At 71.0% G+C, this 27540-nt stretch overlaps 4 protein-coding genes across 7 annotated transcripts; 1 reads left to right on the plus strand and 3 right to left on the minus strand.

Moving 5' to 3' along the window:
* Positions 1-610: 610 nt before the first annotated feature.
* Positions 611-7449, plus strand: KCNJ10 (potassium inwardly rectifying channel subfamily J member 10). Of its 2 annotated transcripts, none has more exons than XM_084500662.1 (2): positions 611-709; positions 5404-7449. In XM_084500662.1, exon 2 carries the CDS (start codon positions 5404-5406, stop codon positions 6544-6546), a length of 1143 nt encoding a protein of 380 aa, XP_084356788.1. In that variant the 5' UTR covers positions 611-709; the 3' UTR covers positions 6547-7449. The 2 variants fall into 2 exon arrangements, with proteins under 2 accessions (XP_084356788.1, XP_084356789.1); XM_084500663.1 differs by lacking the exon at positions 611-709 and adding an exon at positions 4593-4671.
* A 145-nt stretch (positions 7450-7594) lies between these two features.
* F11R (F11 receptor) lies at positions 7595-13564 on the minus strand. 2 transcript variants are annotated; one of them, XM_084500669.1, is made up of 9 exons: positions 13384-13564; positions 11016-11072; positions 10720-10833; positions 10481-10624; positions 9854-10056; positions 9673-9775; positions 9003-9114; positions 8667-8715; positions 7595-8112 (listed from the first exon to the last, which is right to left on the minus strand). In XM_084500669.1, exons 1-9 carry the CDS (start codon positions 13454-13456, stop codon positions 8077-8079), a joined length of 891 nt encoding a protein of 296 aa, XP_084356795.1. In that variant the 5' UTR covers positions 13457-13564; the 3' UTR covers positions 7595-8076. The 2 variants fall into 2 exon arrangements, 1 of the variants encoding a protein (XP_084356795.1); XR_014686237.1 differs by having other exon boundaries at positions 8667-9114.
* Positions 13565-14511: 947 nt separating this feature from the next.
* USF1 (upstream transcription factor 1) lies at positions 14512-18670 on the minus strand. 2 transcript variants are annotated; one of them, XM_084500665.1, is made up of 10 exons: positions 18593-18670; positions 18449-18498; positions 18199-18311; positions 17403-17504; positions 17126-17318; positions 16353-16440; positions 16204-16262; positions 15604-15698; positions 15242-15370; positions 14512-15167 (listed from the first exon to the last, which is right to left on the minus strand). In XM_084500665.1, exons 1-10 carry the CDS (start codon positions 18598-18600, stop codon positions 15078-15080), a joined length of 927 nt encoding a protein of 308 aa, XP_084356791.1. In that variant the 5' UTR covers positions 18601-18670; the 3' UTR covers positions 14512-15077. The 2 variants fall into 2 exon arrangements, with proteins under 2 accessions (XP_084356791.1, XP_084356790.1); XM_084500664.1 differs by having other exon boundaries at positions 18199-18317.
* Positions 18671-20645: 1975 nt separating this feature from the next.
* On the minus strand, positions 20646-27140 carry ARHGAP30 (Rho GTPase activating protein 30). Its single transcript, XM_084500788.1, has 12 exons — positions 26835-27140; positions 26218-26320; positions 25105-25249; positions 24905-24987; positions 24718-24825; positions 24486-24613; positions 24249-24387; positions 23963-24063; positions 23797-23874; positions 22875-23327; positions 22587-22789; positions 20646-22020 (listed from the first exon to the last, which is right to left on the minus strand). Exons 1-12 carry the CDS (start codon positions 26941-26943, stop codon positions 20740-20742), a joined length of 2931 nt encoding a protein of 976 aa, XP_084356914.1. The 5' UTR covers positions 26944-27140; the 3' UTR covers positions 20646-20739.
* Between the last annotated feature and the right edge of the window lie 400 nt (positions 27141-27540).

Below are 27540 nucleotides of genomic sequence, written 5' to 3' on the forward strand. Positions count from 1 at the left end.
CCGGCAGACAAAGGCGCTTTGTGCCGGGACCGGCCCGGGAACAGCGGGGCCTTGTGCGGGGGGGGGGCGGCCCCACGCACCCACGGCCACGCACCCACGGCCCCGCTGCCCCGCGCCCCCCCCCCCCGCCGCTCCATCATCATCATCATCAGCCCTCGGGGGGGGGTTTGAAGGGGTGATGGTGTCGAGTGGGGGGGGTTGCCCACGGGTGACACTCACCCCGTGCCCCCACTCCCCACGGGGGTCTCAGGACCCCACGCGAAAACACGGGTGGGGGGGGGCCCGATGCTGCGGTGGGGGGGGGGATGTAGTGGGGGGGGGATGTGGGGGGTGCTCGTTTCCCCCCCCCCGCCCCGAGGCCGGTAACGTGACCCGGCCCGGGCTCGTTTTCCACCCCATTAACCCCCCCGCCACCCCCCCCAAGCCCGCCCCACGCCGGCTCCTCCCCGCCCCCCCCCCCCGCCTCCCCCGGCCCCCCCCATTCCCCCCCCACCCCCCCGGGGGCCCCCTCCCCGGCCCCGCCAATCGGTGCCAGCCGGGCCCTGCGAGGCGGCCGGCCCGGGGAGGGTTGGGGGGGGGGGGGGCGCGGGGGGGGCCCCGTCCCACCGCCGCCGGCCCCGCCGAGCCATAAAGCCCATGGGGAGCCGGCGGCGGCCGGGCTGAGCGCGGCCAGGCACCCCCGGGCGCCCCAGGGTGCCCCCCCGGCAAGGTAAGGGGCCGCCGGGGGTGGGGTGGTCCCGGTCCCCCTGAGCCCCCCCCGCCCCCCGCCCCGGTAAAGCCCCCTCTGGTCACGGCCAAGCCACCCTGGGGAGGGGGCGAGGGGCTGGGGGCTGCCGGCAGTGCCCCCCCCACACTGGATGCGGTTTCGGGCCGGTGGCCCCGCGCCCCCCCCATCGCGCTGTCCCGTGTCCCCATCACGTCCCGGTGTCCCGTGCCCCCACCTCCCTTTATCCCCCAGCCCCCGTGTCCCCGTGTCCCCAGTGTCCCCAGTGTCCCCAGTGTCCCCAGTATCCCCAGTCTCCCCGTCCCCATGCCCCCCGTGTGCCCCCATCCCATGTCCCCACGTCCCCCTCTCCCCTTCTGTCCCCGCTGTCCCCATATCCCCGTGTCCCATCTCTGCCATCCCCTCGCCCCCCACCTCTGTCCCCACGTCCCCTGTCCCCACATCCCCCCTCCCCGTGGGTCTCCCCCCTCCCCACTGGGGACCTGGACGGGCGGACAGACGGACAGGGAGACTGACGGACGGACACGGACGGGGTGGGGGGCACCACATCCCCACTCCCACCCCCTCCAGGCATCTCTGGGGCCACCCCTGTCCCCTCTACGGCAGCCCACGGGGGTGTCCCCATTGCCCCCCAGCACTGAGGCCCGAGGCCGTGGGGTGGTTGGGGGGGGCCCTTCCTGCCCCAGGGACTGGGGGGGGGGGGGCAAGGTCAGGGCGTTTCAAGGGCATTTGGAGCGAGGGGGACGGGGGGGGACCCACAGGGCGCTGGGTTAGCGGCACCGGCCCTGGGTGCGCTGGGGATTAACCAGGTTAACCAGGCTGTGGGTTAACCAGGCTGGGGGTTAACCAGGCTGGGAGTTAACCAGGCTGGGAGTTAACCAGGCTGGGGGTTAACCGGGCTGCAGGTGAGCCAGGCTGCAGGTTAGGTGTGCCGGATGAGCCGGGCTGTGGATGAGCAAAAGCACAGATTAGCTACGCTGGATTAGCCAGGCTGTGGGTTAGTCATGCTGGATTAGTGGGGTTGAGGATTAGTGGGGCCACAGATTAGCTACGCTGGATTAGCAGGGTTGTGGATTAGCCACGTGGGATTGGGCTGTGGGCAAAGATGGGCTGTGGGTTAGCCAGGTGTGGTTATCTGGGATTGGATTATCTGGGATGGGGGTTATCCGGGTGTGGGTTATCCTGGGATTGGATTATCCCAACTGTGGGCTATCCAGGTGTGGGTTATTTTGGGATCAGATTATCCCAACTGTGGGTTATCCAGGTGTGGGTTATCCAGGTGTGGGTTAACTGGGATGTGGGTTATTTGGGGGTTGGATTATCTGGGTGTGGGTTACCCAGGTGTGGGTTATCTGGGTGTGCTGTATCGGGGCGTGGGCTGGAGGTGTGGGTTACGGGAGGCGTGCGGTACCTGGTGTGGGTTATCTGGCCGTGGGGTACCCGGGTTAGTCGGGCTGCGAGTTCCACCCCCCCGTGAGCTGCCGGTTAATGGGTCTGGGGGCTGACGGGGCCGCGGGTTACCCGTGCTGCGGCCGCGGGCGGTGGCTTCTCCGCTGGCTCCGAGGGCTGAGCCGCGCCGTCCCCGCCGGCCTTATCCGCCCCATCGGCACCGGCGCCGCCAGCTCCCGGGGGAGCCCCCGCGCCCCTGGGTCCCCCCCGCGCCCCTGGGTCCGCTGGACGCGCTCCCGGCCCCGCCGAGCTGCCCCGGAGGCGGCGGGCTTGAAAAGAGGCCAAAACGGGCTTTTTTCGCCCCAATCCGCAGCCGGCAGCGGGGTGGATTTGTTGGGAGTTAAGGGGGGTTGAGTAGCACTGGGGGGGGTGGGTTTGTCATTTTGGGGTCCCCTGGTGCTGTGGGGACCCCCCCCCACCATTGACCCTGCTGTGCTAGAGGGGAAACTGAGGCACGGCTGGGGAGGGGTCCACGGTCCCATCCTGCCCCCGCCGCCCCGCACTCGCCATTTTCCCAAATTTCCCAAATTCTGCAGCTTGGGGCCGGCAGCGTGAAGGGCACGGGGACGGCGCTGGCCTCAGGGCCCCCCCAGGGGTGTCCCCCCCCCAGGGCCAAACCGGGTGCGATGGGGTCCCGGGGTGCAGCGCAGGGGCTCGGGGCGCTCCGATGGCCAAGGGCAGGGGACAGCGGCCGAGCGGGGTGGGTGGCAGGGGGACGCTGGCCCCCGGGACCCCCGCTGGGGGGGGGGGGGGGCCAGGCTGGCCGGGGGGGCGGCAGCGAGCGCGGGGCCGTGCATGCTAACGAAGCGCCTCGTCAAAGCGCCTTTGTGCCCCGCCAGCTCCATTGAGGCCTCTCCTCCGGGGCGCACAAAGGCCCCACTGTCCCCGTGTCCCCGTCCCCCCCCCCGCCTGCCCTTGCACAGCCTCCCCCCCCCCCCCCCCCCAGCACCCAGCCCCATGCCGCATCCCCCGGTGTCCCCAACCCCGCCGACCCCAATTTTGTACGGGGACGAGGTGCGGACCCTCCGCTCCCAGTTGCCACCAGTATCACGGCCCCCGTTTTTGGGGTGGAAAGGGGGGAAATCGGGGCTGGCGGGGAGCCCGGCCACGGCTGGCACCGTGCGGGCACGGGAACGGCGCCCGGGTTGGCGATGCCAGCGGGCCACGGGGAGGGGGGACGGGTCCCCGTGTCCCCTGCCCTGCGAGGACCCCCCACATGCTTGTGGGGGGGGGGAAACTGAGGCAGGAGGCGGGGGGGGGGGGTTAATGGGTAACCGGCCCGAGCAGGTGCCGGTCGTGCTTGGTGGCGGCCGTGCCCCGCGGCATCGTCCCCGCACCGGGAACAAGCGGAGCCTTGTCACAACCTGTGTCCAGGGCACGGGGGGGGGGCACGGGGGGGCTGCTAATGGGGGAGGGAGGGGGGCTCAGGGGTGGGGGACCCCAGAAATGGGGGTTAGGATGTGCTGAAAGGGGTGCGGGGAGTCCCTGGGGTGTGGGGACCCCAAAGAGGGACAATGGGAACTTTGGGGGGGGGCAGGGATCCCAAAAAGGGGGGCAGGGAGCCCAGGGAAAGGTGCAGGGATGCTGGGGAGGGGAAGGACCCCAAAAAGGGGGAGAAGGGCATAGAGGGGTGCGGGAACCCCAAAAAAAGCACAAAGGGAGCCCCAGGGATAAGGGGACCGGGGGGGGGAAGCATGGGGAAAGGGGGACAAAAGGACTTGGGGGGCACAGGGCCACCTGTGGGGAGATGCTGGGGGTGCTGGTGCCTGGCCCTGCCAGCACTGGGGCACAGGGGGGGGGACACTGGGGGGTGCAGGGGTCCCGGGCCAGGCAGCTCTGGGGGCAGGGGCTGGTTTTGGGGCCAGGGGCTGGTTTTGGGGATGCGCGGTGCCCCCGGGTACCAGCAGTGACCTGGTTGGGGATGGGGACAGGGCCCTGCTCCCGGTGCCACCGTCCCCTCCACGGGGCTTTGCCGGGGGGGGCGGATGCGGCACAGGAGGGACGGGGTCAGCACCACGCGGGGTGGCCGCTGCCTTCCGGGGCCCCCCGGCTTTGGCCGGCGCAGGGCCACGAGGCTCCAAGGAGACCCCCCAGGCTGCCACCCCGTCCCCGGTGTCCCCGGCACGCCGCCTCCCGCAGCCAGCTCGGAAACCGCGGCGGGGCCAAACGCTGGCGGGGGCTGAAAGGGGCCTTTCTGTGCCGGCGGGGACCGGGGTCGGGGACGGGGACAGGGACGGAAGCGCGCCTGGCGCCGCCGCCAGCCCCTTGTGCCCGTCGCCTCCCATTCATCCCCTCCTTCCTCTTCCTCCCGGCCAGGACAGCCGGGTCCTGGCCCCAGGAGAGGTGGCAGGGGGACAGCCGGGGACATTGCGGGGTCTGGCAGCAGCGGGGAGGGCAGGGAGGGAGGGAGGAGCGGACGGACAGAGGGACAGGTGAGAGGACGGGGGCATAAAAGCACGGACGGACGGACGGACAGAGGAACGCACGGACAGACGAGGGTACGGATGAGGGGAGGAAGGGAGGGACGGGCAGGTGGATGGGGGGGTGCTGGGGGGGGATGGATGGACAGACGGACAGGTGGCTGGAGAGGGCACACGTGGTCAGACGGACGGACAGACGGATGAAGGTGGATGGACAAATGGGCGGGGGGACAGCCAGGTGGTGGCTGTGGGGACAGACGGACAGTTGGGTTCATCGATCAGTAGGGAGGAGGACGGACGGACAGACGGGACGGACAGACGGGGGGAGGGCTGGAGGCTGCGAGGGGTGACAGCAGCCACCAGCACCGCGGTGCCACGAGGCCGCCGGGTCCCCAAAACTGGGCTGGGGTCCCCAACACGTCCCCAACACCCAACCTGTCCTCAGCCTCCATCCCTCAGCTGCCCGTCCTCGTACCACACCCCATCCACCCCCTGCCTTCTCCAGCCACCCCCCCACCTTCCATCCTTCTACCCATCGCCTTCTCCACCATCCACCCCACCTTCCATCCTCCCACCCTGTCTCCTTCATCCACCCACCCTTCCCTCTTCTCCACCCATCCCATCCCATCCCATCCCATCCCATCCCATCCCATCCCATCCCATCCCATCCCATCCCATCCCATATCCCCTATCCCTCCATCCATCCCCTCCCCATCCTCCACCCTACCTCCCCACCTTCCCCCCTCGCCCCGCACCCCCTCCGGACTCTCCCCCCGCACCCCCCCCCGCTCACGGTGCCCCCTCCCGCAGATGACGTCGGCCACCAAGGTGTACTACAGCCAGACCACGCAGACCGACAGCCGCCCGCTCATCGGCTCGGGCCTGCGCCGGCGCCGGGTGATGACGAAGGACGGGCGCAGCAACGTGCGGATGGAGCACATCGCCGACAAGCGCTTCCTGTACCTCAAGGACCTGTGGACCACCTTCATCGACATGCAGTGGCGCTACAAGCTGCTGCTCTTCTCCGCCACCTTCGCCGGCACCTGGTTCGCCTTCGGCGTGGTCTGGTACCTGGTGGCCGTGGTGCACGGGGACCTGCTGGAGTTCGACCCGCCGGCCAACCACACGCCCTGCGTCATGCAGGTCCACACGCTCACCGGCGCCTTCCTCTTCTCGCTGGAGTCGCAGACCACCATCGGCTACGGCTTCCGCTACATCAGCGAGGAGTGCCCGCTCGCCATCGTGCTGCTCATCACCCAGCTGGTGCTCACCACCATCATGGAGATCTTCATCACCGGCACCTTCCTGGCCAAGATCGCCCGGCCCAAGAAGCGGGCGGAGACCATCAAGTTCAGCCAAAACGCCGTGGTGGCGCAGCACAACGGCAAGACCTGCCTCATGATCCGCGTGGCCAACATGCGCAAGAGCCTCCTCATCGGCTGCCAGGTGACGGGCAAGCTGCTGCAGACCCACCTCACCAAGGAGGGCGAGAGCGTGCGGCTCAACCAGGTCAACGTGGACTTCCAGGTGGACACCTCGTCCGACAGCCCCTTCCTCATCCTGCCCCTCACCTTCTACCACGTGGTGGACGACGCCAGCCCCTTTCGGGACATGGCCCTGCGCACGGGCGAAGGCGACTTCGAGCTGGTGGTGATCCTCAGCGGCACCGTGGAGTCCACCAGCGCCACGTGCCAGGTGCGCACGTCCTACCTGCCCGAGGAGATCCTCTGGGGCTACGAGTTCACCCCCGCCATCTCCCTCTCGGCCAGCGGCAAGTACGTGGCCGACTTCAGCCTCTTCGACCAGGTGGTGAAGGTGGCGGTGCCCTGCTGCGTCCACGAGACCGTGCGGTTCGGGGACCCCGAGAAGGTGAAGCTGGAGGAGTCCCTGCGGGAGGCGGCGGAGCGGGAGCGGGAGGGAGCGCCCCTGAGCGTCCGCATCAGCAACGTCTGAGACGCCGCCAGCCCTGGAGATGCCACCAGCGCGGGGAGACGCCGCCGGCTCTTCCCCCCCCTTTCCGGCTCTCGCCGTCCTCCTGGGCCTTTCCCCCCTTCCTCGTGGCACGGGGCTGCCCCCCCGGGACCCGCGTGGGTGCTCGCCCACCGGTGGGACCACGTCCCCCTCGTCCCGGCCCACGTGGGGACGGGGCTGTCCCCGTCCCCCTCCCCTAACGCTCTGCTAACACCAGCCAGAGACCCCCCCCCAGCCCCTCTGCGCTGCCAGGAGGAAGGTGGACACAATCCTGCCGGGAAAGCTGTCCCCGGGGTGGGGGGCACGCGGCCACCCCCAGCCCCTGGGGACATGGTTCCCCACCAGCTGGGAGCTGCCTCGCTGCTCCAGCCTGCCCCGGCGAGCTGTGGGGAGCGGGACGGCTCCGTGCCAAGGGGGGGAAACCGAGGCAGGACCCCCCCCCCCAAAACACACACACACACACTGAGGCTGCCCCCAGAGCCGGGGCCCCCTCCCCACGCTGCCCCCCTGCCTGTTGGGGGGGGGGGGGACACACCGGGGTGTCACCGATAATCGGACACGGCCGCGGCGCCGCGTCCCCGCTCGAGCCCCCACCTCGAGCACGTCGCTGCTGCTAACGTAGAGCCCCCGCCTATTAACGCGCCTCCCCGGGCACCCCCACGGCCCGGGGCTGGTCCTCCCTCGCTGCACGGAGCCCAGGTTATCCACACAGGTGTACATGTATAGTGCGACTAACCCCTCTGTACAGACACGGGGCAGAAAGGTTTCACCCCTGGACTCACGCGTCCGAGCCCTGCTTCCGCTGGGGGCACCTCGGGGCCTCGTCCTCGATTTGGGGGAGAAAAGACCAAGGAGTTACTAAATAAAAGTTCTATTATTGACAGGCAGAAAGGGCTCGCAGTGCCGCCGAGACGTCCCCGTGCACAGGGGTCCCACGCGGGGTCCCCCCCCTGTGCCACCAGCGGTCCCCCCCTGCTCGGGGCTCAGCCCCGGTGGTGTCACCGTCCCCAGGAAGGCTGCGAGCACTCGGTATAGGAACACAGGTTTATTGATGGTTTTCCCCCGCCGACATCATCGCACGGGTGGTTACAAGAGAATGGCCCCCAGTACGGGGGGGAAACTGGCACCAGTGGGCAGCTGGGACTGGCGCTGGGAGATGCGCTCCCACCCCTGACCCCCAGGAAAGACCCTGGGAGAGGGGGTTCCGTCCCCAGCACCACCCCACGGCCACGGCCCCCCCCGAGGATGCGGGGCTGTCCCTGAGCATCCGCTGTGCCCCCGCCTGGGGACAAGGCACAGGACCCCGCTGGGACCCCAGGGCCTCAAGGCACTGGTTGGAGAGGGTGAGATTGGGGGAGGAAGGGCACTACCCCCAAAAAAATCAAGGGGGTAGGGACAGAAAAAAAGGGATCAGGTTGCACTTAAAAAAACAAAACAAACAAAAAAAATAGTTAAAAATAATAGGTACAGCAATTAGAAAACATTTACAACAGCTCGCGGCGCGGGAGGGTCTCACACCAGGAAGGAGGACGTCTGTTTGAACTCACCCTGCGGAGGGAAAGGGGGGACGTTACCGGGGGGGACCCCGGGCTGGGAGTGGGGGGCTGTGCCCGGGGGGGGGCTGCTGGGAGCAGGGGGCTCGGGCAGCACCGCAGCCAGAGGGGTTTGGGGGCGAGCACAGCTCCCGTGTCTGGGGAAGAGACGCGAGGAGGGCTCTGCCCTGCTCCGGGGGTGCTGTGTGCTGCCACCCCGTTGTCCCGAGCAATGGAGCCCCCCCTGGATGATCGATGGAGCCCCCCCAGATCCTCTTTGTCCCTGCAGGGGCCTGCAGCTGCCCCCTCTCTGCTTTGCATGACAAGTGCCCGAGGAGCCGTCTCCCTGGGAACCCTTCTGGTGGCCAGCAAAGCCCTCGGGCGCCGATCCCCGGGGGCTCAGGGACGAGCACTGCCACGGCCAGGGGGGCAGTGGGGTCCCCGCCTTCCCCCTTCGCCGTCAGACCCGTGGCTGGGCACCATTCAGTGTTTTGAGGGCCCCCCCCGGGGGACACAACCCCCCCAGGACACGGCCCGGCCCCGTCACGCTCCGGGGCACGGCGCACTCACCTCGCTGCGGTGCGAGGGCTGGCTGTAAATGACCTTCTTGCTGGTGGTGCTGCGGAAAGAGAGAGCATTGAGGGGGGGGCACACTGCACACAGCACTGCCCCCCCCCCCAAAAAACCTGCTGACAACCAGGGCACGGTCCCAGCCTCAGCCTGCTCCGGGCAGGGACTGGGAGAGGGGAGGACGCGGACTGGGAGCAGCAGCGATCCGGGCTCACTTACTCTTTTCTCTCTGAAATAAAAGAAAGGGGACAAGGATTTAAGGGGGGGGGGGCGGCAGGGAAAGCGGTGCTGGCACAGAGGGCAGCGAGCCCCAGGGACGGGTGCGTGGAGCAGAACTCACTGCTGAAGTAGCCCCGGCTGTAGGCGAACCAGATCCCGAAGGCGATGAGCGCCAGCACCATCAGCAGCACCACCACCGCCGCCACGATGCCGCCCACGTTGACTTCATCTGGTGAGAGAGGTGGGGGGGCTGTCAGGGGGCTGTTGGGGGGCTGTCGGGGGGCTGCTGGATGCCAGCCTGGGGTCACGGCCAGATGACGGGGCACAAACCCCCAGTTTGACACCCAAAAACCCCGGCTCGACACCCAAAAACCCCGGCTTGACACCCAAAAACCCAGCCCGAAGGGTGGGGACCCCACTTCAGAGGGGCTCGATGGGGGGCTCAGAGGGGAGCCCCGGGCCAAAGACCCGGCATCGAAGCTGGGTCTGGCTCGCACGAGGACCGGGCAGCCCCGGCCAGTTCCAGCTCCAAGGGCAGCTTCCCCGCTCCCACCTCCACGGCATCACTCCGAGGACTTGTTTCAACCCATGCTGCCGGAGAGCAAACAGCAGGGTCATTAACAGCGCAGCTAATTAGCATTCCTTTGAACCCTGCAGGCTGGAGGGTACCAGGCTGACACGCAACCAGGCAGTTTTCCCCGGAACGTGACTCGTGCCAGACGCAGCCGAGCGCAGCTCCGTGGAGCCCCCACCCCGGCCCCGGCCCCCGCCCCTGCTCCTCACTCACTGGCTTCCATGTGCACCACGTCCGATTTCTGGGGGGAGCCCACGTTGTTGGAGGCCTCGCAGTAGTAGTCACCCGTGTCGAAGCTGGTGACGGGCTCGAAGGTCTGGAGGGGGAGAGGAGAGGAACGGGAGCGTGGCTGTGGGGGCCGGGGGGTCCCCGCGCCCTGAGCGCAGGCACTCACCAGCTCCCCGGTGGTGGAATCCAGCGTGTAGGACGAGTTCCTGAAGGTCAGGCTGGTTTTGGGGTCGCTGGGCATCAGCATGGTGTCCCGGTACCAGCGGAAGGTGGGCGGCGGGGACCCGTCCGTCTCGGTGCAGCGCAGCACGGCCTTGCTGCCGATGGTGGCCGAGGTGGGGACGTGGGCCACCGGCTTGGAGGGGGGCACTGCGGGACGGGGGGAGAGGGAAAGAAGAGCTCGGTTCCACCCCGAGCAGGGCACGCAGCTGCTCTCACTTCCCCTGCTCACCCCGAGCAGGCGTTTCACGAGGAAACACCAAGCCCCGGTGCGGGGGGCACCTGGCAGAGCCAGCCCCCGGTGCCCCCAGAACGCAGCGTCCCCTAAAGCCACCACGAGGAGCCCGGCAGCCACCCCTAGGCGCAGTGCCCCAGCTGGCAACACGCTCCCCGGGGTTCAAGGGGGGGTCTGAGCTCCTTAAATCTGCTGGGGCCACGCGTGCTGCCAACAGGGGAGGGCAGATCCAGTGTCCTCCCCCAGCTGGCTCCCCCCGTGTGGCAGCAGGGACGGGGAGCGGGTGGCAGGGGGCTCTCCGGGACAGACAGGGCAGCAACGTGGGGGCCAGCGGCACACCTTGGACAACGAGGTTGACTTCGGACTTGGAGATCTGGCTGCTGCCGTCCACCACCTCGCAGATGTACTTCCCCGTGTCCTCCCGCGTCACCGTGCTGAAGTGGATGTTGGTGGACGTGAACTGGACGCGGTTTTTGTAGGGCTCTGCGGGGAGAGGAGGGGGGTCGGGGGGCGGCCGACGGAGAGGAAAAAACCCCCAAGGGGAGGCCTGGAGGGGCTGCGGGGGGGGACACACGTACCGGTGAGCTCGTTGCCGTAGTACAGCAGCACCAGCGAGGTGCCCTTCTGGAACTTCCACTCGATGCGGGGGCTGCTCATGCTGTACTTGTACGCCGTGCAGGGGATGTCCACGGCTGCGGGGGAGAGACGGCGCTGAGCTGGGGGGCCGGCAGCCCTCGGAGCCCCCCTGGAGCAGGGAATCCGCAGGGGGAGCACCCCGAGAGCCCGGGGATGCCCCTCGTCGGCAGGAGCCGGGTGCCCAGGCCGAGCTGATGGGGGAGACCCCAGTGTCGGGGGGCCGGAGCCGGGCACTCACCGCTGTTCTCAGGCACTTGCTTAATCTCCGAGGTCACTTGGGCGCCCACCAGGGACCCTGCGGGAGGAAGGGACACGTCTGAGACACGCGGGAGGCACCAGGAGGAGCCCAGGTCCCGAGGGACGCCGGAGCTGCCGAGCCCGGACAGAATTTGGGGACCCGTCCCCGTCCCCAGCTGCTGGGGCAGGCGCCAAGGGGCCCACGGCTGTGAGCCCGGCCTCCCTTCCTCCTCCTCCTCCTCCTCCTCCTCCTCCTCCTCGCCGTTCCATCCGTCTCGTTAATCAGTTTCCAGCCGCAGTTACCCTTTAACAGCACCTCCCGACCTCGGGGTTTGTCAGCGCAGGGACCCGGTGCCAAGGGCTCACCCCGGCACCACCCGCGGCACACCGCTGTGTCCGTCCCCCCCCCACCCCCCGGCTCCGTGGCCGCCCGGTGACACCGGGGCTGCCGCAGCGAGGTCACCGGGAGCCCTGGGGCAGAGGTGACACCGGGAGCCACGGGGCAGAGGTGACGGCACCGCGTTGTGGCACGGCCGCAGCCGGAAAATCCTGCCCTACCTGTGCGGCCTCACCTCCCCGCGGCCCCTCCTGGGTTGGTTTCGCAGGAAACCGACCGGGGGCAGCCCCGGGGGTGTTTCGTAACGCCCTGCCCTCGTGCACACGCGTGTGCACACCCCCACACCCCCCCCCCCCACACACACACACCCCCCTGCCTGGCACGCGTGTGCACGCCGGGTCCGAGCGCAGCCCCCCCGGCACGGCCACAGGCGGGGGAAACGGGGACAAACCGAGGCGGAGGCCGGGGCTCCCGGCTCGTCTCCGGCCTCCGACCTCCGCTCACGGAGCCCCACGGCGGGGGGTGGCCGGTGAAAGGCCCCGGTGGGTCGGGGGCCGTGAGTCACGGCGTGGGAGAGGCCAGGCCGGCCGCCGACACCGGGAACCGAAACCGCCCGTGCCCGGAGCCGCCCGCACTTTGCTCCCCGAGCCGCTGCCAAGCGAAACCCAGCGGGAGGGGGGCACCGGGGCCACCCCCGCCACGAGGGGGGGGGGGATCCCGGAGGGCACCGGGACCTCGCACCGGGTTTGGGGACGGTGCCCGGAGCTGTGGTCCGGTGGGGAAGGGGCTGCCTGGAAGCCCCACGGGGGGGGTGCCGGGTGGCGGGGGGGGGGACCCCGCTCCCGCTGCGTCCCGGCTGTGCAGGAAGCGCTCGGCGGGGACGGGAAACCCGGCCCGGGGACAGGAAAAGGCACAGCCATGGGAGGGGGGCTGCGGGGCCGAGCCGCTCGGAGCCCCCCCGCCCCGTGCCACGGCCTGGTGGGGGGGAACGGGGGCTGCTCCGGTGCGTTTTGGGGGAAAAAAGCCCAAAAGACGCCGTCCCACAGCCCCATGGGGCCGGGAGCCCCGACGGCGCCAGCCCCGCTCGGGTGGACCCCGACCTGCACCGGGAATTGTCCCGGGACAAAGGAGGGGCCGGGGCCGGGGGGGGGGGCTGGGGGGGCTCCGCTTCGGCCTCTGCCACCCCAAAACGGGCACCCGTTAACCGGGGACACCAGGGGTGGCTGGGGGGGGGGGTCAGGGCTGTCCCGGTGCTGTCCCCGTCCCCGTGGTGGCCGGGGGGGGCTCGGGGGGGGCCGTCGGGGGCCGTTTCCTTCCCGGCGCCCCGGCCCGGATGTCCCCGGTGCCCTGAGTCACCGCCGCCGGGGTGGGGCCGGTCCCGGTCCCGGTCCCTGGGGTCAGCGGGCGCTGCCCGACCCCGGCCGGGAGCGGCTCCCCCGGACGGTGCCCCCCGCGCCGCCACCACCGGGAACGGGGGACGGGGCCACCGGGAACCCAGCGCTGGTGGCCCCCGGTGGCCTCCGGTGGTCCCGGGGCGGGCGATGGCGGCGATGCCGCGAGGGAAGCGCCCAGGGGAGCGCCGGTACCGGGAGTAACGGGGCGGTGCTGCCCCGTCCCGGTGAGCCCCGCCGGGATCTCGCTGCCCCGACACCGCCCCGCTCCCCCCGGGCGCACCCGGTGGCCGGCGGCGAAGCTCCACGGCCGGTAACCGGGGGCTGGGGGGGGTGGGCATCGCCCTCGGGGACACCGCCGGGCCCCCCCCCCCGCCCCGTCCCGGTACCGGCACCGAGCACCGGCGGACCCACGGCCGCCCCCACCCCCACCGGCACCGCCCCGACGGCCCCCGACGGGAAAAGCCGCCTCCACCGGGACCGGGACCGGGACCGGGACCGGGACCGGGACCGGGACCGGGACCGGGACCGGGACCGGGACCGGGACCGGGACCGGGACCGGGACCGGGACCGGGACCGGGACCGGGACCGGGACCGGGACCGGGACCCCCCCCGGCCGCCCCCCGCCCCCCGGCACTCACCGGCCGCCGCGCACAGCAGCAGGAGGGGGAGGGGCAGGGGCCGGGGGCAGCCCCGCAGCGCCGCTCCCGCCATGGCCGCCGCCGCCGCCGCTCTGCGCGCCCCGGGCCAGGTGCGGCCCCGCCCCGCCCAGGTGGGCCCCGCCCCCGACCGCCGATAGGGCGGGTTCGCCCCGCCCCGCGAGGCCGGGCCAATCCGGCCAACGCCCCTCTGCCAGGTGCGAGTTGGCCCCGCCCCTCGCGCCGCCCCATTGGCCGCTCCGCCTGTCTCGTCAAGGAAGGGGCGCGCCCCGCTCCCCGGCCCCGGCTCGCTGGGCGCCGATTGGCTGAGGCGAAGGGGGCGCGCGAGAGACAGGTGCGCGGGAGAGGGGCGTGGCGGCCAATCAGAGGGAGCGCCCGAACTTCTGGCCAATGGGCGCGCTCCGCGCCCCGCCTGGGGGCTGCCGGGCGGGGCCCGGCCGTTGCCATGGCGACGGGGCCTGCGGCCGCCTCAGCCCCAGGGAATGCCGGGGGCCTCCCAGTGCCCCCAGCGACCCCAGTGCCCCTGGTGTCCCCGGTACCCCCAGTGACCCCAGTGCTCCCAGTGCCCCCAGTAGAGTCCCTGCTGCCAGCACAGTGCTGTCACCCCGTGACATCATGGCACAGGGACATCAGGGCCCAGTGACATGCCACACGGTGACATCACGGTGACATCACGGCCCAGTGACATCACGACACAGTGACATGACACAGTGACATCGTGACACATGGTGGCATCACGACACAGTGACGTCACAGCATGATGACATCACGGCACTGTGATGTCACAACACGGTGACGTGACAGAGGGGCATGATGACATCACAGCACGCAGTGACATCATGACTGACATCACGACACACGGTGACGTCACAGCACGGTGCCATCAGTGACCCCAAATCAATGGGGGGGGACAGCAGGGGGGGGGGACACGGTGGGACCGGTGGGGCACGGCTCTGAGGGGGACATGGGGGGCGTGGGGGGGTACAATAGGGTCAAAGGGGCAGCACAGAGCTGGGGGGGGCACACTGGGGGGCTGGGGAGGACTGGGGGGTCCCTTGGGTGCTATCGGGGGGGAGCAGGGGAATAAAGGTGAGGGCCTGGAAAAACAAATCACTATTTTTATTTATTTTCGCTTTTTTTAAAGTCAGAGAGTTTTTAAAAAAAAGTCTGGGCCTGCCGGGCCGGGCCAGCTGCAGCAGGCGGGGGGGGGGGGGGCAGGAGGAGGAACAGGGGGGGGCCGCGGCACCAGGGACCCCGCACCCCAGTGGGGACCCCGGGGGGAGGGGGGGGGGAAATTTGGGGAGGGGGGGGCGAGAGCCACCGGAGCCCCCAGGAGAGGTGAGACCCGGGGGGGGCGACACCCGGGGGGAGGCGGGGGGGGGACAAATGAGGGGTGGGGGTGACACCCGGAGAGGGGGGCGCAGGCTGGAGGGGGGGGGGGTCCAGGCAGTGCTGGGGGGGGGCAGCGGGGCCGGCGCCCGCCTGGCCGAGAGCGTGAGCACGAAGCGCGGGGACGTGAGACTGGCGGGGGGGGGACACAAACCAAAGGGGGGGGGGATGGGGACGGGGACGGGGGGCTCCTCATGTCACACCGGGCAGGGGGGGGGCGGGGGGGCGCTTTGGAGCGCGGGAGGCGGCCGCGGGGGGGCTGCCGGTGGCCGCCGGCCCCCCCTGAGTCAGTGGCTGTCGTTCTTGATGACGATCTCCACGCCGTGCTGCCGCAGCTGCGTGCGCAGGATCAGGTTCTTGCTCTTCAGCTCCTCTACCTGCCGTGGGGGGGGGGGCACAGGGGTGAGGCAGGGTGCAGGGGACCCCCCCGGACCCCCCTCCCGGTACCCACCTGCTGCCGCAAGACCTCGTTGTCCATCTGGAGCTGGTCGAGGCCCTGCAGCTCCTCGGACAGGCGGTGGTTGCTCTGCCGCAGCTCCTGGATGTAGTCGCAGGCCTTGGACAGGATCCCCCCTTTGCTCTGGGGGGGGGACACGAGGCGTCACGGGGGGACCCAAAAATCCCCTGGGGGGACACCGGGACCCCCCCAGGGGACACCAGGACCCGGTCCCAGCTCCCACCCCACAGCCAGGGCCCCCAAGGGATACGGGACCCCAATCCCTGCCCCGCCACCCCCACCCCGCCATCCCTTTTGTGCCCCCCCCAGCCCCTTCATGCCCCCCCGGCCCCTTCGCGCCCCCCCCGGCCCCCTACCTGCCCCGACTTGGTGTTCTCCATGGAGCAGTCGGGGATGATTTTGGAGAGCTGCACGATCCAGTTGTTGATTTTGTCCCGGCGCCGGCGCTCCACTGCGAGGGGAGGGGGGGGGCGTCAGAGCCCAGCCCCACCCCGAGACCCCTCAGTGGGGGCAGTGCTGGGACCCCCCACCCACAGCACAGACCCTGCCGGGGGTCTCCCTGCTCCCCTCCTGCCTCCTGGGGGGGCGCATGGGGGGCGCTGACCCCAATTGTGGGGGGGACAGGGGTGGTGGGCAGGGTGGGTGCTGCCGGCCCCGGAGGTGAAGCACCCCGGGGTGCTCCACGCTCTGCCCTCGGGGTCCAGCAGTTTTGGGGCCAAAACAGCCAAAAATCTCCGGTTTTGGCCATGGGTTGGGGTCCTGCCGGCTGCTCTGGACTGGAAGCAGAGCCCCAGGTGCCCCCCCAGCCCTGAGCTTAATCACCAGGCCCTGCCCCCCTCCACTAATTACAGCGCTCCCATCAGAGCTCTGCCCCTAACTGCCCCGAGGGTCCCGAGCCCCAGGGGGATGCCGCAGCAACCCCCAGCCCCCCCTGACCCCCCCCCAGCCCCCAGTACCTTCATTGTGCTGCGCCCGGCGCTTCTCGTCCCGGGTGGCCCGCGGCGCCTCTGCCTTCCTGGGGGGGGGAGCGGAGGGGTCGGTGCTGGTGGGGGGGGGGCCCTCACGTCGCCGCTGAGCCCCCCCCCCGCCGCCCGCCGGTACTCACGGGGAGTAGGGGTGGGCGCGGGGGGCGATGGAGCGCTGAGCCCCCCCCTGCAGCACCTCCTGCGGTGACATCATCACGAAGAATTGCCCTGAACGGCCCCAAACGAGAGACGGGGTCAGGCGGGGAATCCCAAAAAGGGGCCGTGGCTGCGACACCCCCGGCGGGGGCTGGCAGCTGCCCTGTCCCCATCCCCTGTCCCCAACTTTGTCCCCACTGTCACCCACATTCCCCATATTGTCCCAATTCTCCTCCCCCTTTCCATCCCCATTTTCATTCCTGTCCCCATCCCTGTCCCCATCTTCGTCCCTGCTGCCATCCACATTCCCTTTATTGTCCCCACCCTCCTCTCCATCTTCACCCCCATTTTCATTCCTGTCCCCATCCCTACAGCCACCTTCATTCTCACCCCCCTCCCTGTCCCCATCTGTGTCCCCATCCCTTGTCCCTGTCCCCAACTTTGTCCCTGCTGCCATCTACATTCTCCATATCATCCCCACCCTCCTCCCCATCTTCAACCCCATTTTCACCCTTGTCCCCATCCCTACAGCCTCCTCAACTCTCACCCCATCCCCGTCCCCTGTCCCCATCCCTTGTCCCTGTCCCCATCCCTCATCCCCATCCCTTCTCCCCACTATCACCCGCAGCCCCCTACTGTCCCCAGCCTCCTCCCCATTCTCACCCCCATCCCCATCCCTACGGCCACCTTCATTCTCCCCCCCCTCCGTGCCCCCATCCCTTGTCCCCATCCCCGTCCCTTGTCCCCTGTCCCATACCCGTGGGCGTGGGCTGCCCCAGCAGCGCCTCGGAGTTCTGCGTGGTGACGACCGCGGTGGCCGTGGTGCCGGCGCCGGCGGAGGTGCTGCTGTCGGCCACGGCGGCGGTGGGGAAGTAGGTGTAGTGGGTCTCGGTGGCCGCGGCCTCCGTCTCCACCGCATCCTCGCTGGTGAAGGCGCCCTGGATGACGGCCTGGGGGGGGGACACGGTGACAGCCGTGTCCCCGCGCAGCCCCCCGGGGTCGCCCCCGGCCCGGCCCCCGAGTGCGGCGCCCACCTGGGTCATGGACTGCGCCGCGGGGTAGCCGCTGATGGCGCTGGTGCCCTCGGTCTGCCCGTCCAGCTGCCCGTCCGCCACCTGGATCACCCGGTACATCACCTGCGGGGGGGGACGGAGGGACGGGGTGGGGTGGGGTGGGACAGGAGGGACAGGAGGGGATGGGACACACGGCACCGGCTCAGCCCCGCAGCCTGCCGGGGAGCAGCACCCAGGCACGCCGCTCCCCCCGCTCCCACCACCCCAAATGCAGCCCCTCTGCTCCCCGCTGTCCCAAAAAGGGGTCGCTCTGTGCCCCACACATCCCCGCTTTCCCCCAAATCCAGCCCCTCTGCTCCCAGCTGCCCCAAAAAGGGGTCACCATGTCCCCCCCATGTCCCCGTTTTCCCCCAAAACCCAACCCCTCTCCTCCCTGCTTCCCCATGGAGGAGACCCCATATGCCCCCCCACGTCCCCACTTTTCCCCCAAAATCCAGCCCCTCTCCTCCCTGCTGCCCCATGGAGGAGACCCCATGTCCCCCCCATTTCCCCATTTTCCCCAAAATCCAACCCCTCTCCCCCCAGCTGCCCCAAGGAGGTGTCACCACGCCCCCCCCATGACCCCATTTCCCCCAAAACCCAACCCTTCTCCTCCCCACTCCCCCATGGGGAGACCCCACACCCCCCCCACATCCCCGTTTCCCCCCAAACCCAACCCCTCTCCCCCCGGCTGCCCCACGGAGGGGTCCCGGTGCCCCCCCCAGCCCCCCTAGCCCCCCCTTTTGCCCCCCCTTTGCCCCCCCCCCGCCCCCCGTACCTGCGTGCCGCCGTTCTCTGTGCGGAACACATACTTGATGTTGGGGTCGGGGAAGGTGGCGGCCGACTGGATGCTGGCGATGGCCACGCTGGTGGGGTCCTCGCCCGTGGCCACTGCACCTTGGGGCGGGAAGGTGGCGGGGGGGGGGCCATAGCGGGGCGGGGACCCCGCAGCCGGCCCCTGTCCCCCCACCCCGGGACGCCTGCGCCCCCCCCCTCAGACAGAGAAGCCCCCCCCACCCCCTCCTCACCTTCCTGGATTTGCACCGTGCCCTCTTCCGTCTCGGCTGCTTTCTGCTGCCTGCGGGGACAAGGGTGGCGTTTTGGGGTCACTGAGCCCCCCCCCACCCTACCCCGATTTGGGATTTTACCCCCGGGGGGGGGGCGGCACTCACCCCTTCATCGCTCCGCTGCGCCGGGCATCAGAGGGCGGCGGCTGCTGGGGTGCGGCTCAGCGCCGGGGGGGGGTCAGCCTGGAACCGGGACGGGGGAATGGGGACGGGGACAGGGGGACGGGGACAGGGGGACGGGGGCATGGTGAGAAGGGAATGGGGATGGGGATGGGGACAGGGGGGACAAGGGGAATGGGGAGAAGGGAACGGGGATGGGGACAGGAGGGAATGGGGGACATGGGGACAGGGGCACAGGGACAGGGGGATGGGAGACAGGGGGGTGACACGCATGAGACAAGGGGATATGGGGATGGGGGACAGGGGGCAGGGGACATGGGGACACAGGACAAGGGAATTTGGGGACAAAGATGGGGACATAGGAGAAGGGGACGTGGGGATAGGGGCACGTTGGGACACAGGGATGGGGACAGGGGGATGGGGGGGGACACAGGACAAGGGGACATGGCAATGGGGGATATGGGGACACAGATATATGGGGACACGGAGAGAGGACGTGGGGCAGGGGATGGGGACACGGGGACACAGAGAGGGGGGGACACAGGACAGGGGCTGTGGGGACACAGCCCCAGAGCCCCCCCGACACATCCAAACCTCCTGTCCCCATCCCCGTCCCCCCCCCATCACGGCCACCAACCCCCCCCCCACCAGGGAGGTGACAGGGCCAGCTCCAGCCTGGGGACAGCCCGGGGGGGTTTGGGGGGGGGACAGCCCCCCCAAAAACAGCCCCAGGTCCCCTCCGCCAACCCCCAGTGTCACCTCCCCCCCCCCCCCGTGTCACCTCTCGGGGGTGTCCCCGGGGGCGGCTCCGTTTTGGGGTGGCCCCGTTTCACATCCCGGGGGTGTCACCAGGGGGGGGGGTGGCAGCGCCCCCCCCCCCGCCGTGTGTCCCCTCCCTTCTCCCCCCCCCCCCTTCGGGTTTTGGGGTGACTTCGGGGCCAAGGCCACGAGCGGGGGGGGGCACCCCAAAAATGGGCCCTTTGGGACCGATCGGCTGCGACCCCCCCAAAGCAAAGGGACCCCCCCGGGACTCCATGGGGGGGGGACATTGGGGGGGGTGACAATTTTGGGGGGGGGAGGTGACAATTTTGGGGGGTGACAAGATTGGGCGGGGGTGACAGCTTGGGGGGGGCGGTGACAGGATGGGGGGGCGACAAATTGGGGGGGGGCGGTGACAATTTGGGGAGGGAGGGGGGGCAAGGGGTACCGGGGGGGGGGCACAGGGCGGGGGGGGCACGGGGCTGTCAGGGGGCGCCGTGACAGGCCCGGGGGGGGCACCGGGGGGCACCGGGGGGGGGCCTGGCCGTGGGGGGGGGGGACACAGGGGGTGACAACCGGGGGGGGGCAGCGGGGGGGGCACCGGGACCGGGCGGGGAACGGGAACGGGAGGGAGGGGGGGGGAGGAGGGGAGCGGGGGGGGGGGCGGAGGCGGCCCGGGGGGGGCCGGGGGCGGCCCGGGGGGGGGCAGGGCGGCGGGGGGGGGCGGTCCCGGGGCCGGGGGGCGGGGGGGGGCGGCGGCGGGGCCCGGCGGGGCCCGGGGCTTACCCTGAGCGCGCTCGGCCCCTTGTCTCGCCATGGAGCCCCGCACATGCGCACGGCGCCGCCCCGCCGCCATGGCGGAACCGGGCGGAAGCGCGCCCCGCCCCGCCCCCGCCGCCATCTTGGGCCGGGGACGCCGCCGCCGCCTCTGTGCCGCCGCCGCCGCCATCTTGGAGCCGGGCAAAGCCTCCCCGCCCCCTCCCCCCGCCGCCATCTCAGGGCGCGCCCGGCGCCATCTTAGCCGGCGAAGCGCGGCGCTCCCCCCCCCCCACACACACACACTCCCCCGCCGCCATCTTGGCTGAGGGCGGCGCCATCTTGGAAGCGGGCAGCGCCCCCCCAGCCCCTCCCGGAGCGCCCCCCCACAATCCAACCCCTGTGCCAACCGCGGCGCTCCCCCCCGACTCCCCCACCCCGCTCCCCACCGCGATATCACCCCAGCCCCCCCCCAAACCCCCCCTCCATGAAGCCACCCCGGTGGCCGCCATGTTGTACCACAGGACACGAAGCCATCACGAAGCCCAGAGCCTTTATTCACGGCAGCTCGCCCCCCACCCCCCCCCCCCGTTATCCCCCCCCCTCCCCGGTTCCCGTCAGCGCTCTCCCGCCGCCCCCTCGGCGCCCAGCGGCCTCCTCGCGGTGCCCCGGGCCTCCCCGGCCTCCTCCTGCGCCGGGCCCGTGCGGCCGCGCTGAGGGGGGCCCTGGGGGGCGGCCACGCAGCTGAGGGGCCGCAGCAGGCGGGGGCGCAGCGGGGCCCGCTGGAACGGCAGCGCCTTGGCGGCCCCGGGCGCCTGCTCCTCGCCGCCGTACGTCTGCATCCTCCGCACCGGCTGCCGCTCGCCCGCGGCACCGGCGGCACCGTCCAAGGAGACGCTGCCCCCCTCCCGCCACCCCGCCCGCCGCCCCGCCGCCCCCTCCCCAACGGGGCTCCCGGGAGCCGTCCCGGTTTTTGGGGGGGGGCTCGCGGCGTCGGCGCCCTCGGCCGGGAGGGTCCTGGGCCGCAGGGCCGGGGGGACGATGGCGAACTGCGGCTTGGGCGGCACCACGGGCACGGAGCGGGCCTGCTGCACCCGCACCAGGCGGGCGGCCAGGCGCACCGGGGCGCTGCCGTCGCGGCGCAGCACGGCCCCGCCGGGGGTGGGGGGCTCGGGGGCGAGATGGGCCCCGCCAGCGGCCCCCGGCTGTGGGGTGGGGGCCATGGGGGGACCCGAGCCCTCCTCGGGGCTGGATCCCGGCAGGGGCAGAGCCTCCGAGGGAGCCTCGGGGATCGGGGGCTCGGTGGGCTGTGGGGGGGGATCCTCAGCTGGGGGGGGTGCACGGGACCCCTGCCCTGGCTGCTCCGGTGTGGGGGGCTCAGCGCCGGCCCCGTCCGCCTCCACTTCCCCGTCTGGGGCACCGGGAGCCAGCTCCGCTCCTGCCTCGGCCCCCGGCCCCATTTCGGGGCTCGGCTCAGTTCTCCCCAGGCTGCAGCCACCACCGGGGGTCCCCTCCCCGCCACCCCCCCCCTGCTCCTCTTCTTCCTCCGGGGGCCATCCTGACGCCCCCCCCTCCTCCGCATCCCCGGGGGGGGCTCCTCCGTGCTCCCCAGCACCCGGAGCCTCTTCCCCCGCCGGCGATGGGGACGTGTCCCGCGGCACCGGGGGGCTCGGCGGCCCCCACGCCGTGCCCGTGCCCACCCCCCCAGGCTCGGCGGGGGGCTCGGCCGCCAGCGGGCTGAGCTCGTCGTGGGCGCTGAGGAACATGTCGTCCGAGTCGCTGTCCCCCGCCGCGTCCTCGGGCTCGGAGCCGCTGGGCGCCATGTAGAACAGCTCCTCGTCCATGCACTCCTCGATGGACAGGTAACTGCCCGGCTGCTCCGCGGGGGGCTCCCCGGGCTGGGGGGGACGGGGGGGACGGGGGGTGACCGCCGTGCCCGAGACCCCCAGCGAGGTGAGGCACGGCCCCCAGAGCCAGCCTGCCACCGCCCTGCCCTCCCCAGCACCGTCCTGTCCCCTCTTGTCCCTATCCCTGTGCCCCCCAGCACCATCCCATCCCCTTGTCACCATCCTGTCCCCTCTTGTCCCTATCCTGTCCCGTCTTGTCCCTATCCCCGTGCCCTCCAGCACCAATCCCATCCCATTGTCACCACCCTTGTGCCCTCCAGCACCGTCCTATCCCATTGTCACCATCCCAATGCCCTCCAGCACCATCCTGTCCCCTTGTCCCTATCCTCGTGCCTTTCAGCACCGTCCTATCCCATTGCCACCACCCCTGTGCCCTCCAGCACCATCCTGTCCCCTCTTGTCCCTATCCCTGTGCCCCCCAGCACCATCCCATCCCATTGTCACCACCCCTGTGCCCTCCAGCACCATCCTGTCTCCATCACTGTCCCCTCCCTCACCCCTATTTGCCCTCCCTCACCCCCTTGGCCCCCCTCGCGGTGCCGCCGTCCCCGGCTCACGTTCATGAAGCCGCCCTCCATGCCCTCCTCGAGGGCCAGGAACCCGTCGCCGTCCTCGAGGCTGCTGCCCCCGGGTGGCACCCGTCCCGCCGCGTCCCCGTCCCCGTCCCCGTGCTCCAGCCCCGCGTCCTGGCTGTCCAGGAAGGCGAAGGAGTCGCGCAGCTCCAGCGACAGCCGCGTCTCCTCCGCCGCCTTCGCCTCCCCTGGAAGACACCCTGAGGGTCAGGGGAGGTTCCCCAAACCCCCCCCCCGGTGTCACCGGGTCTGTCCCATCCCCAAATATCTCACCCGTGGGGATTTCGGGGGCCGCGGGCTCCCCGGCGCTGCGGTGGGCGGTCGGCGGGGGGCTGGCGGAGCCCAGCGCCGGGCACGGCTGCCCCCGCGTCAGGCGGGAGAGGTTGGAGGTGATGTGGAAGGGGACGGTGACGGAGAAGGGCCCGGAGATGTGCACCCCCCCGCACTTCTCGGCGCGGCTGCGGGTGGCCGCGGGCGAGCGGCCCCCCCCGGCCCCCAGCAGCGCCGCCCGGCCCGGTTTGGGGGTGCTGGGCTCCGACCTGGCTCCGCTCTCGCCCTCCGTTTCGGGGCCCCCCCGCAGCTCCTCCTGCGCCTTCGGCTTCTCCTCGGGGCTCTCCTGCAGCGCGGGGAAGGGCTCTGCCGGCCCCGGCGAGGGGCAGGTGTCGAAGCTCTCCCTGCGCTGCGGCGGCTGCTTCACCGAGCGCGTGGTGCTGAGCCGGGGGTCCTCTGCTCCCAGCGGGGGGCTGGAGTCAGGGCCAGGCTCCCCCGGCCCCGGGGCTCCCCAAAACAGGGGCTGGTGCCGAGCCAGAGGACGGGGGCCACGGCCCTCAGCTCGTCCATCACCACCCCGTCGCCCCCTGATTGTTCTGTCACCATCCGTATCCCCTCTGTCCCTATCCTTGTCCCCCATCCAGCACCGTCCCTGCCCCTCTGTCCCCATCCTCATCAGCTCCATCCCCATCTTTCTTCTCCACTACCACCATCCCCGTCCTGTCCGTCCCCATCCTGCCCTCCCCATCCTCATCCCTGTCCTCTCGATCCCCTTCCTGCCCTCTCCATCCCCATCTCTCCCCTCTCCATCCCCACCTTGCCCCATTTTCGCCCCCCCCAGCCCCCCCCACGTGGCCGTGGCAGGGCAGCGGGACGGGGACAGCGGTGTCACCGTGCCCGGGTGTCACCGCGGCGCCTCCCTTACCCTCTCCGCCGAAGGGCACGGAGCTGAGCGAGTCCATGCTCTTGGCCGGCCGCAAGCTCAGCTTCCCGCACTTGTCCTCTGGGGAGGGAGAAAAAAAAGGGGCTGGGGACACCGGGGGGGACACGGGGGGGGGGGGGGGGGACAACACCGGGGCGGGGACCCCAACCTTTCTCCTCCGTCTTCACCAGCTTGCGCTTGGCCTCGTGGCTGGAGCGGCCCAGGTTGAAGATGGATTTCCACTTCTTGGCCTTGAGGGAGCCCTTCCTCCTGCGGGGCAGCGGTGTGAAGCATCAGTGTGCACACTTGTGCACGCTCATTGTGCACACTCACTGTGCACACTCGAGCTCGCTGCATGCCCACGGCCACCAGTTTAGGGGCTCACACTTGTGCAGGGGTCACCCAGCGGTGCCCACGGGGACCCCGGTGGCCGCAGGGCCCCCGGCGGCTCCTACCTGTGCTCGCCGAGCTCGATGATGGTGTGGTAGGGCCGGATCGGGGGGGGGCCATCGCCCTGGCTGAGCACGGCCGGGACGTGGTAGGGGGCCTGCCCGTCCCCGGGGAGCAGCCGGGAGCGCCGCGCTGCCTCGCCGCCTGCCGCACCGGGTGATGGAGGGGGGGGGGGGTCAGGGCATCCCCCTGTCACCCCCTCTCTGTCCCCGCATCCCCCCCCCAGCCCCGCGGGGACGTACCGCAGAGGGGGGCGTCCCCGAAGAGCTGCTCCACGTGGGTGAGGATGAACTCCACCACGATGGACTGGACGCGCACCTCCATGAAGGCGGCCGTGCCGTTGAAGCCGGTGGCCTCGATGTCCTTCGACCTGCCGCGGGGACGGGGTCCAGCTCCCTGCCCTGCTCCCCCCCCCCACAGCTCCGCACCCCAAAAATCCGGGGCCGTTCCCTCTCCCCCCCCTCCCCGGCTCACCGCAGCAGGTTGGGGGCCCAGACGATGGCGAGGTTCCTGGCGTGCATGTTGGTCTGGCTGCTGTAGGATGCCATGTGCAGGAGGTGCCGCATCAGGAACTCCAGGGTCCTGCGGGGTGTGGGGACGCCTTAGGGCCGGCGGTGACATTTTGGGGACACGGGGACAGGGGTTGGCCCCCCCCCAGTACCTATAGTGGGGCGCCGGCAGCTCCTTCAGCACCTCCTTGATCTTCACCAGGCGCGCCTCCTCCATCTGGATGGCCACCGCGTCCTGCGGGGGGCACGGGGACGGCGTCACGGGGGGGGGTCACCTCCCGGGGAACCCCTCCTGGGGACCCCCAACCCTCCTGGGAACCCCCCCCCCGGGGCCGGGGGCAGCAGGACGCACGGCGAATTTGTCGTAGAGCTGGTAGGTGAGCAGCGGGTTGGGCAGCTCGCGGAAATACGCCTTGCAGAGCGAGCTGACGCAGTGGATGTCCTGCAGGTAGACGTCCCGCTGCAGGTCGGGGCAGCGCTCGCTGTCGAACTCTTGCCTGCCCGTGGGGGGGACACGGATCGTCGGGGACGGGCGGTGATGGGGACGGGGACGTGGCTGACCCCAGCCCCGCGCCCTGCACAGCGTCCCGGGGGAGTGCTCGGGGACACGGGGACGTGGATGCAGGGATGGGGGGATGCCAGGGGGATGCCAGGAATAGAGGGACACAGGGATTTGGGGAGAGGTGGATGCAGAGGATACAGGGACGTGGGGATTTGGGGACACTGGGGATGCCAAGAATACAGGAACATAGGGATTTGGGGACAATGGGGATGCCAGGAGTACAGGGACACCGGGATTTGGGGATAGTGGGGGTGTAAGGAATAGAGGGACATGGGGATTTGGGGACAGGGGGATTTGGGGAAAATGGGGGTGGCAGAAGTACAGGGACACGGGGATCTGGGGACCCCTGGGGACATGGAGATGTTGGAGAAACTGGAAACACCCAGGCTAGAGGGACACCAGGGATGTGGGGGATGCTGGGGGAAACTGGGGACACTGGGGATGCTGGCAGCGCTGGGAAGCCTGGGGGTACAGGGGACACGGGGATGCTGGGGGCACCCAGGGGTGCCCCCCCCAGGGGGTTGTGGAAGGACAAAGCACCCCGGTGATGGGGAGGGGAAATAGGGGAGGGCAGAGCTGAGGGAAGGGAGGAGAGGGGAAAACTGACCCCAGTTCTCCCCCCAGCCCCATCTCCACCCCACCCCACCCCCATCTCCCTCCCGCCCCACCCCCATTCCCCTCCCTCCTGGTCCCAGACCCCTCTCCCTCCCCAGGTCCATCCCCTCAGCTCCCATCCCCATCCCGCTCCCTCCCAGCCCCATTTCCATCCCATCCCCACCTCCTGCCCTCCGCTCTCCTCCTGGTCCCCATCTCCATCCCATCTCCCCTTCCCAGCCCCTTCCCCTGCCCCCCAGCCCCTCCTCAGCCCCTCCCCACCCCTCCCCAGCCCCCTGCCCCGCTCACCGCAGCCGCTGGATGTTGGAGGAGACGCCCGACAGGCGGTAGATGCCGTCCACCACCCCGTGCTGCTCCACGAACTCGGTGCAGCTCCTCAGCACCTGGGGCACTGCGGGACGGGCACCCCCGGGCCCGGCATCAGCCCCCCACGGAGCCCCCCCAGACCCCTCCCAAGGCCCCGGGCCCTGTCCCCAGCGAGCGCAGGGGGTGACAGGAGGGAGCGGGTCCCCACCGCGGCGGTGTCCCCACAGTGCCACGGCCTCCCATGTCCAGATTGGGACCACCGGGACCTGGGGACGAGGCCGCCGAGCCCCTGGGGCTCACCCCCTCCAAACCAGGGGGCGCAGCGGGGAGCTGAGATTGGATCGGGCAACGCCGGCCCTGGGGGAACCCCAAAATCTCAGGGGGGGCCCTGTGCGGGATGCGCCCCAGCTCCGCCGCTTGCTCAAGCCCCGGTGATGCAACCGCATGGCGAGCGTCACCGCCGTCCCCTCCCCGCTTCCGCTGGGGGGCACGGGGACGGGGCTGGGGGGCGACCCCCGGGGACGGGCGAGATGGTGGGGGAGCGGGGGGGCCCTGAGGAGGACCCCCCCCAGCGCAGGACCCCCGCTCCCCACGCTTACCATCCTGCCCCGACTGCTGGAGATGCTCGAGGAGGTCGCAGCCGAAAACCCGCTCCTTGGCGCCGCCCTTGCGCCTCGCCTTCTGCCGGGCCTTGAGCGCCAGCGACATGGGGGCGGCGGGGACCCCCCCGGCGGGGTCAGATCCTGCCCATGGCGGGGCCCAGCCCCAGGAGGAGCCCCGAGCGGGGAGCGGGGCGCCCAAAGCCCCAGCGCGGCCGGGGGCAGGCGGCAGCGGGCGGAAGCGGCCCCGGGGAGGAAGTGCCGCGGCCCCGGGGCCCTGACGCAGCCTCGAGGGCCCGGGGCGCCCCGCTGGCGGGGGCAGGAAGGCGGCGGCCGCCTTCGAGGCCGCTTCCTGCTCCTCGGCGCGTCGAAACCGCAGGGCAGGGCGCGGGCCGCGCGTTTCCGCGCTCTCCCGGGGGCGCTGGCGCAGCCGCCCTCGCGCGGGGCCGTGCGCGTGGCCCTTGCGCGGCTCACGGCAGCGGGTGGCCGTGCACGCTCGGGCGGCCTCGCGCACGGGGCTGAGCACTAGGGCAGCCTCACCGGGCCTCGTGCAGCCTCGCACACGCTCATGCACGCTCGTGCAGGCTCACACATGCTCGTGCATGCTCGTGCACTCGTGCACACTTGCTCACAGGCGGTCCTGTGCACTTACCCATGCTCACACACAACTCACACGTCCTTGTTGTGCTCTGCATGCTTGCACACA

The sequence above is a fragment of the Aythya ferina genome, assembly GCF_964211825.1.
Source record: "Aythya ferina genome assembly, chromosome: 29".
Lineage (NCBI taxonomy): Eukaryota > Metazoa > Chordata > Aves > Anseriformes > Anatidae > Aythya > Aythya ferina.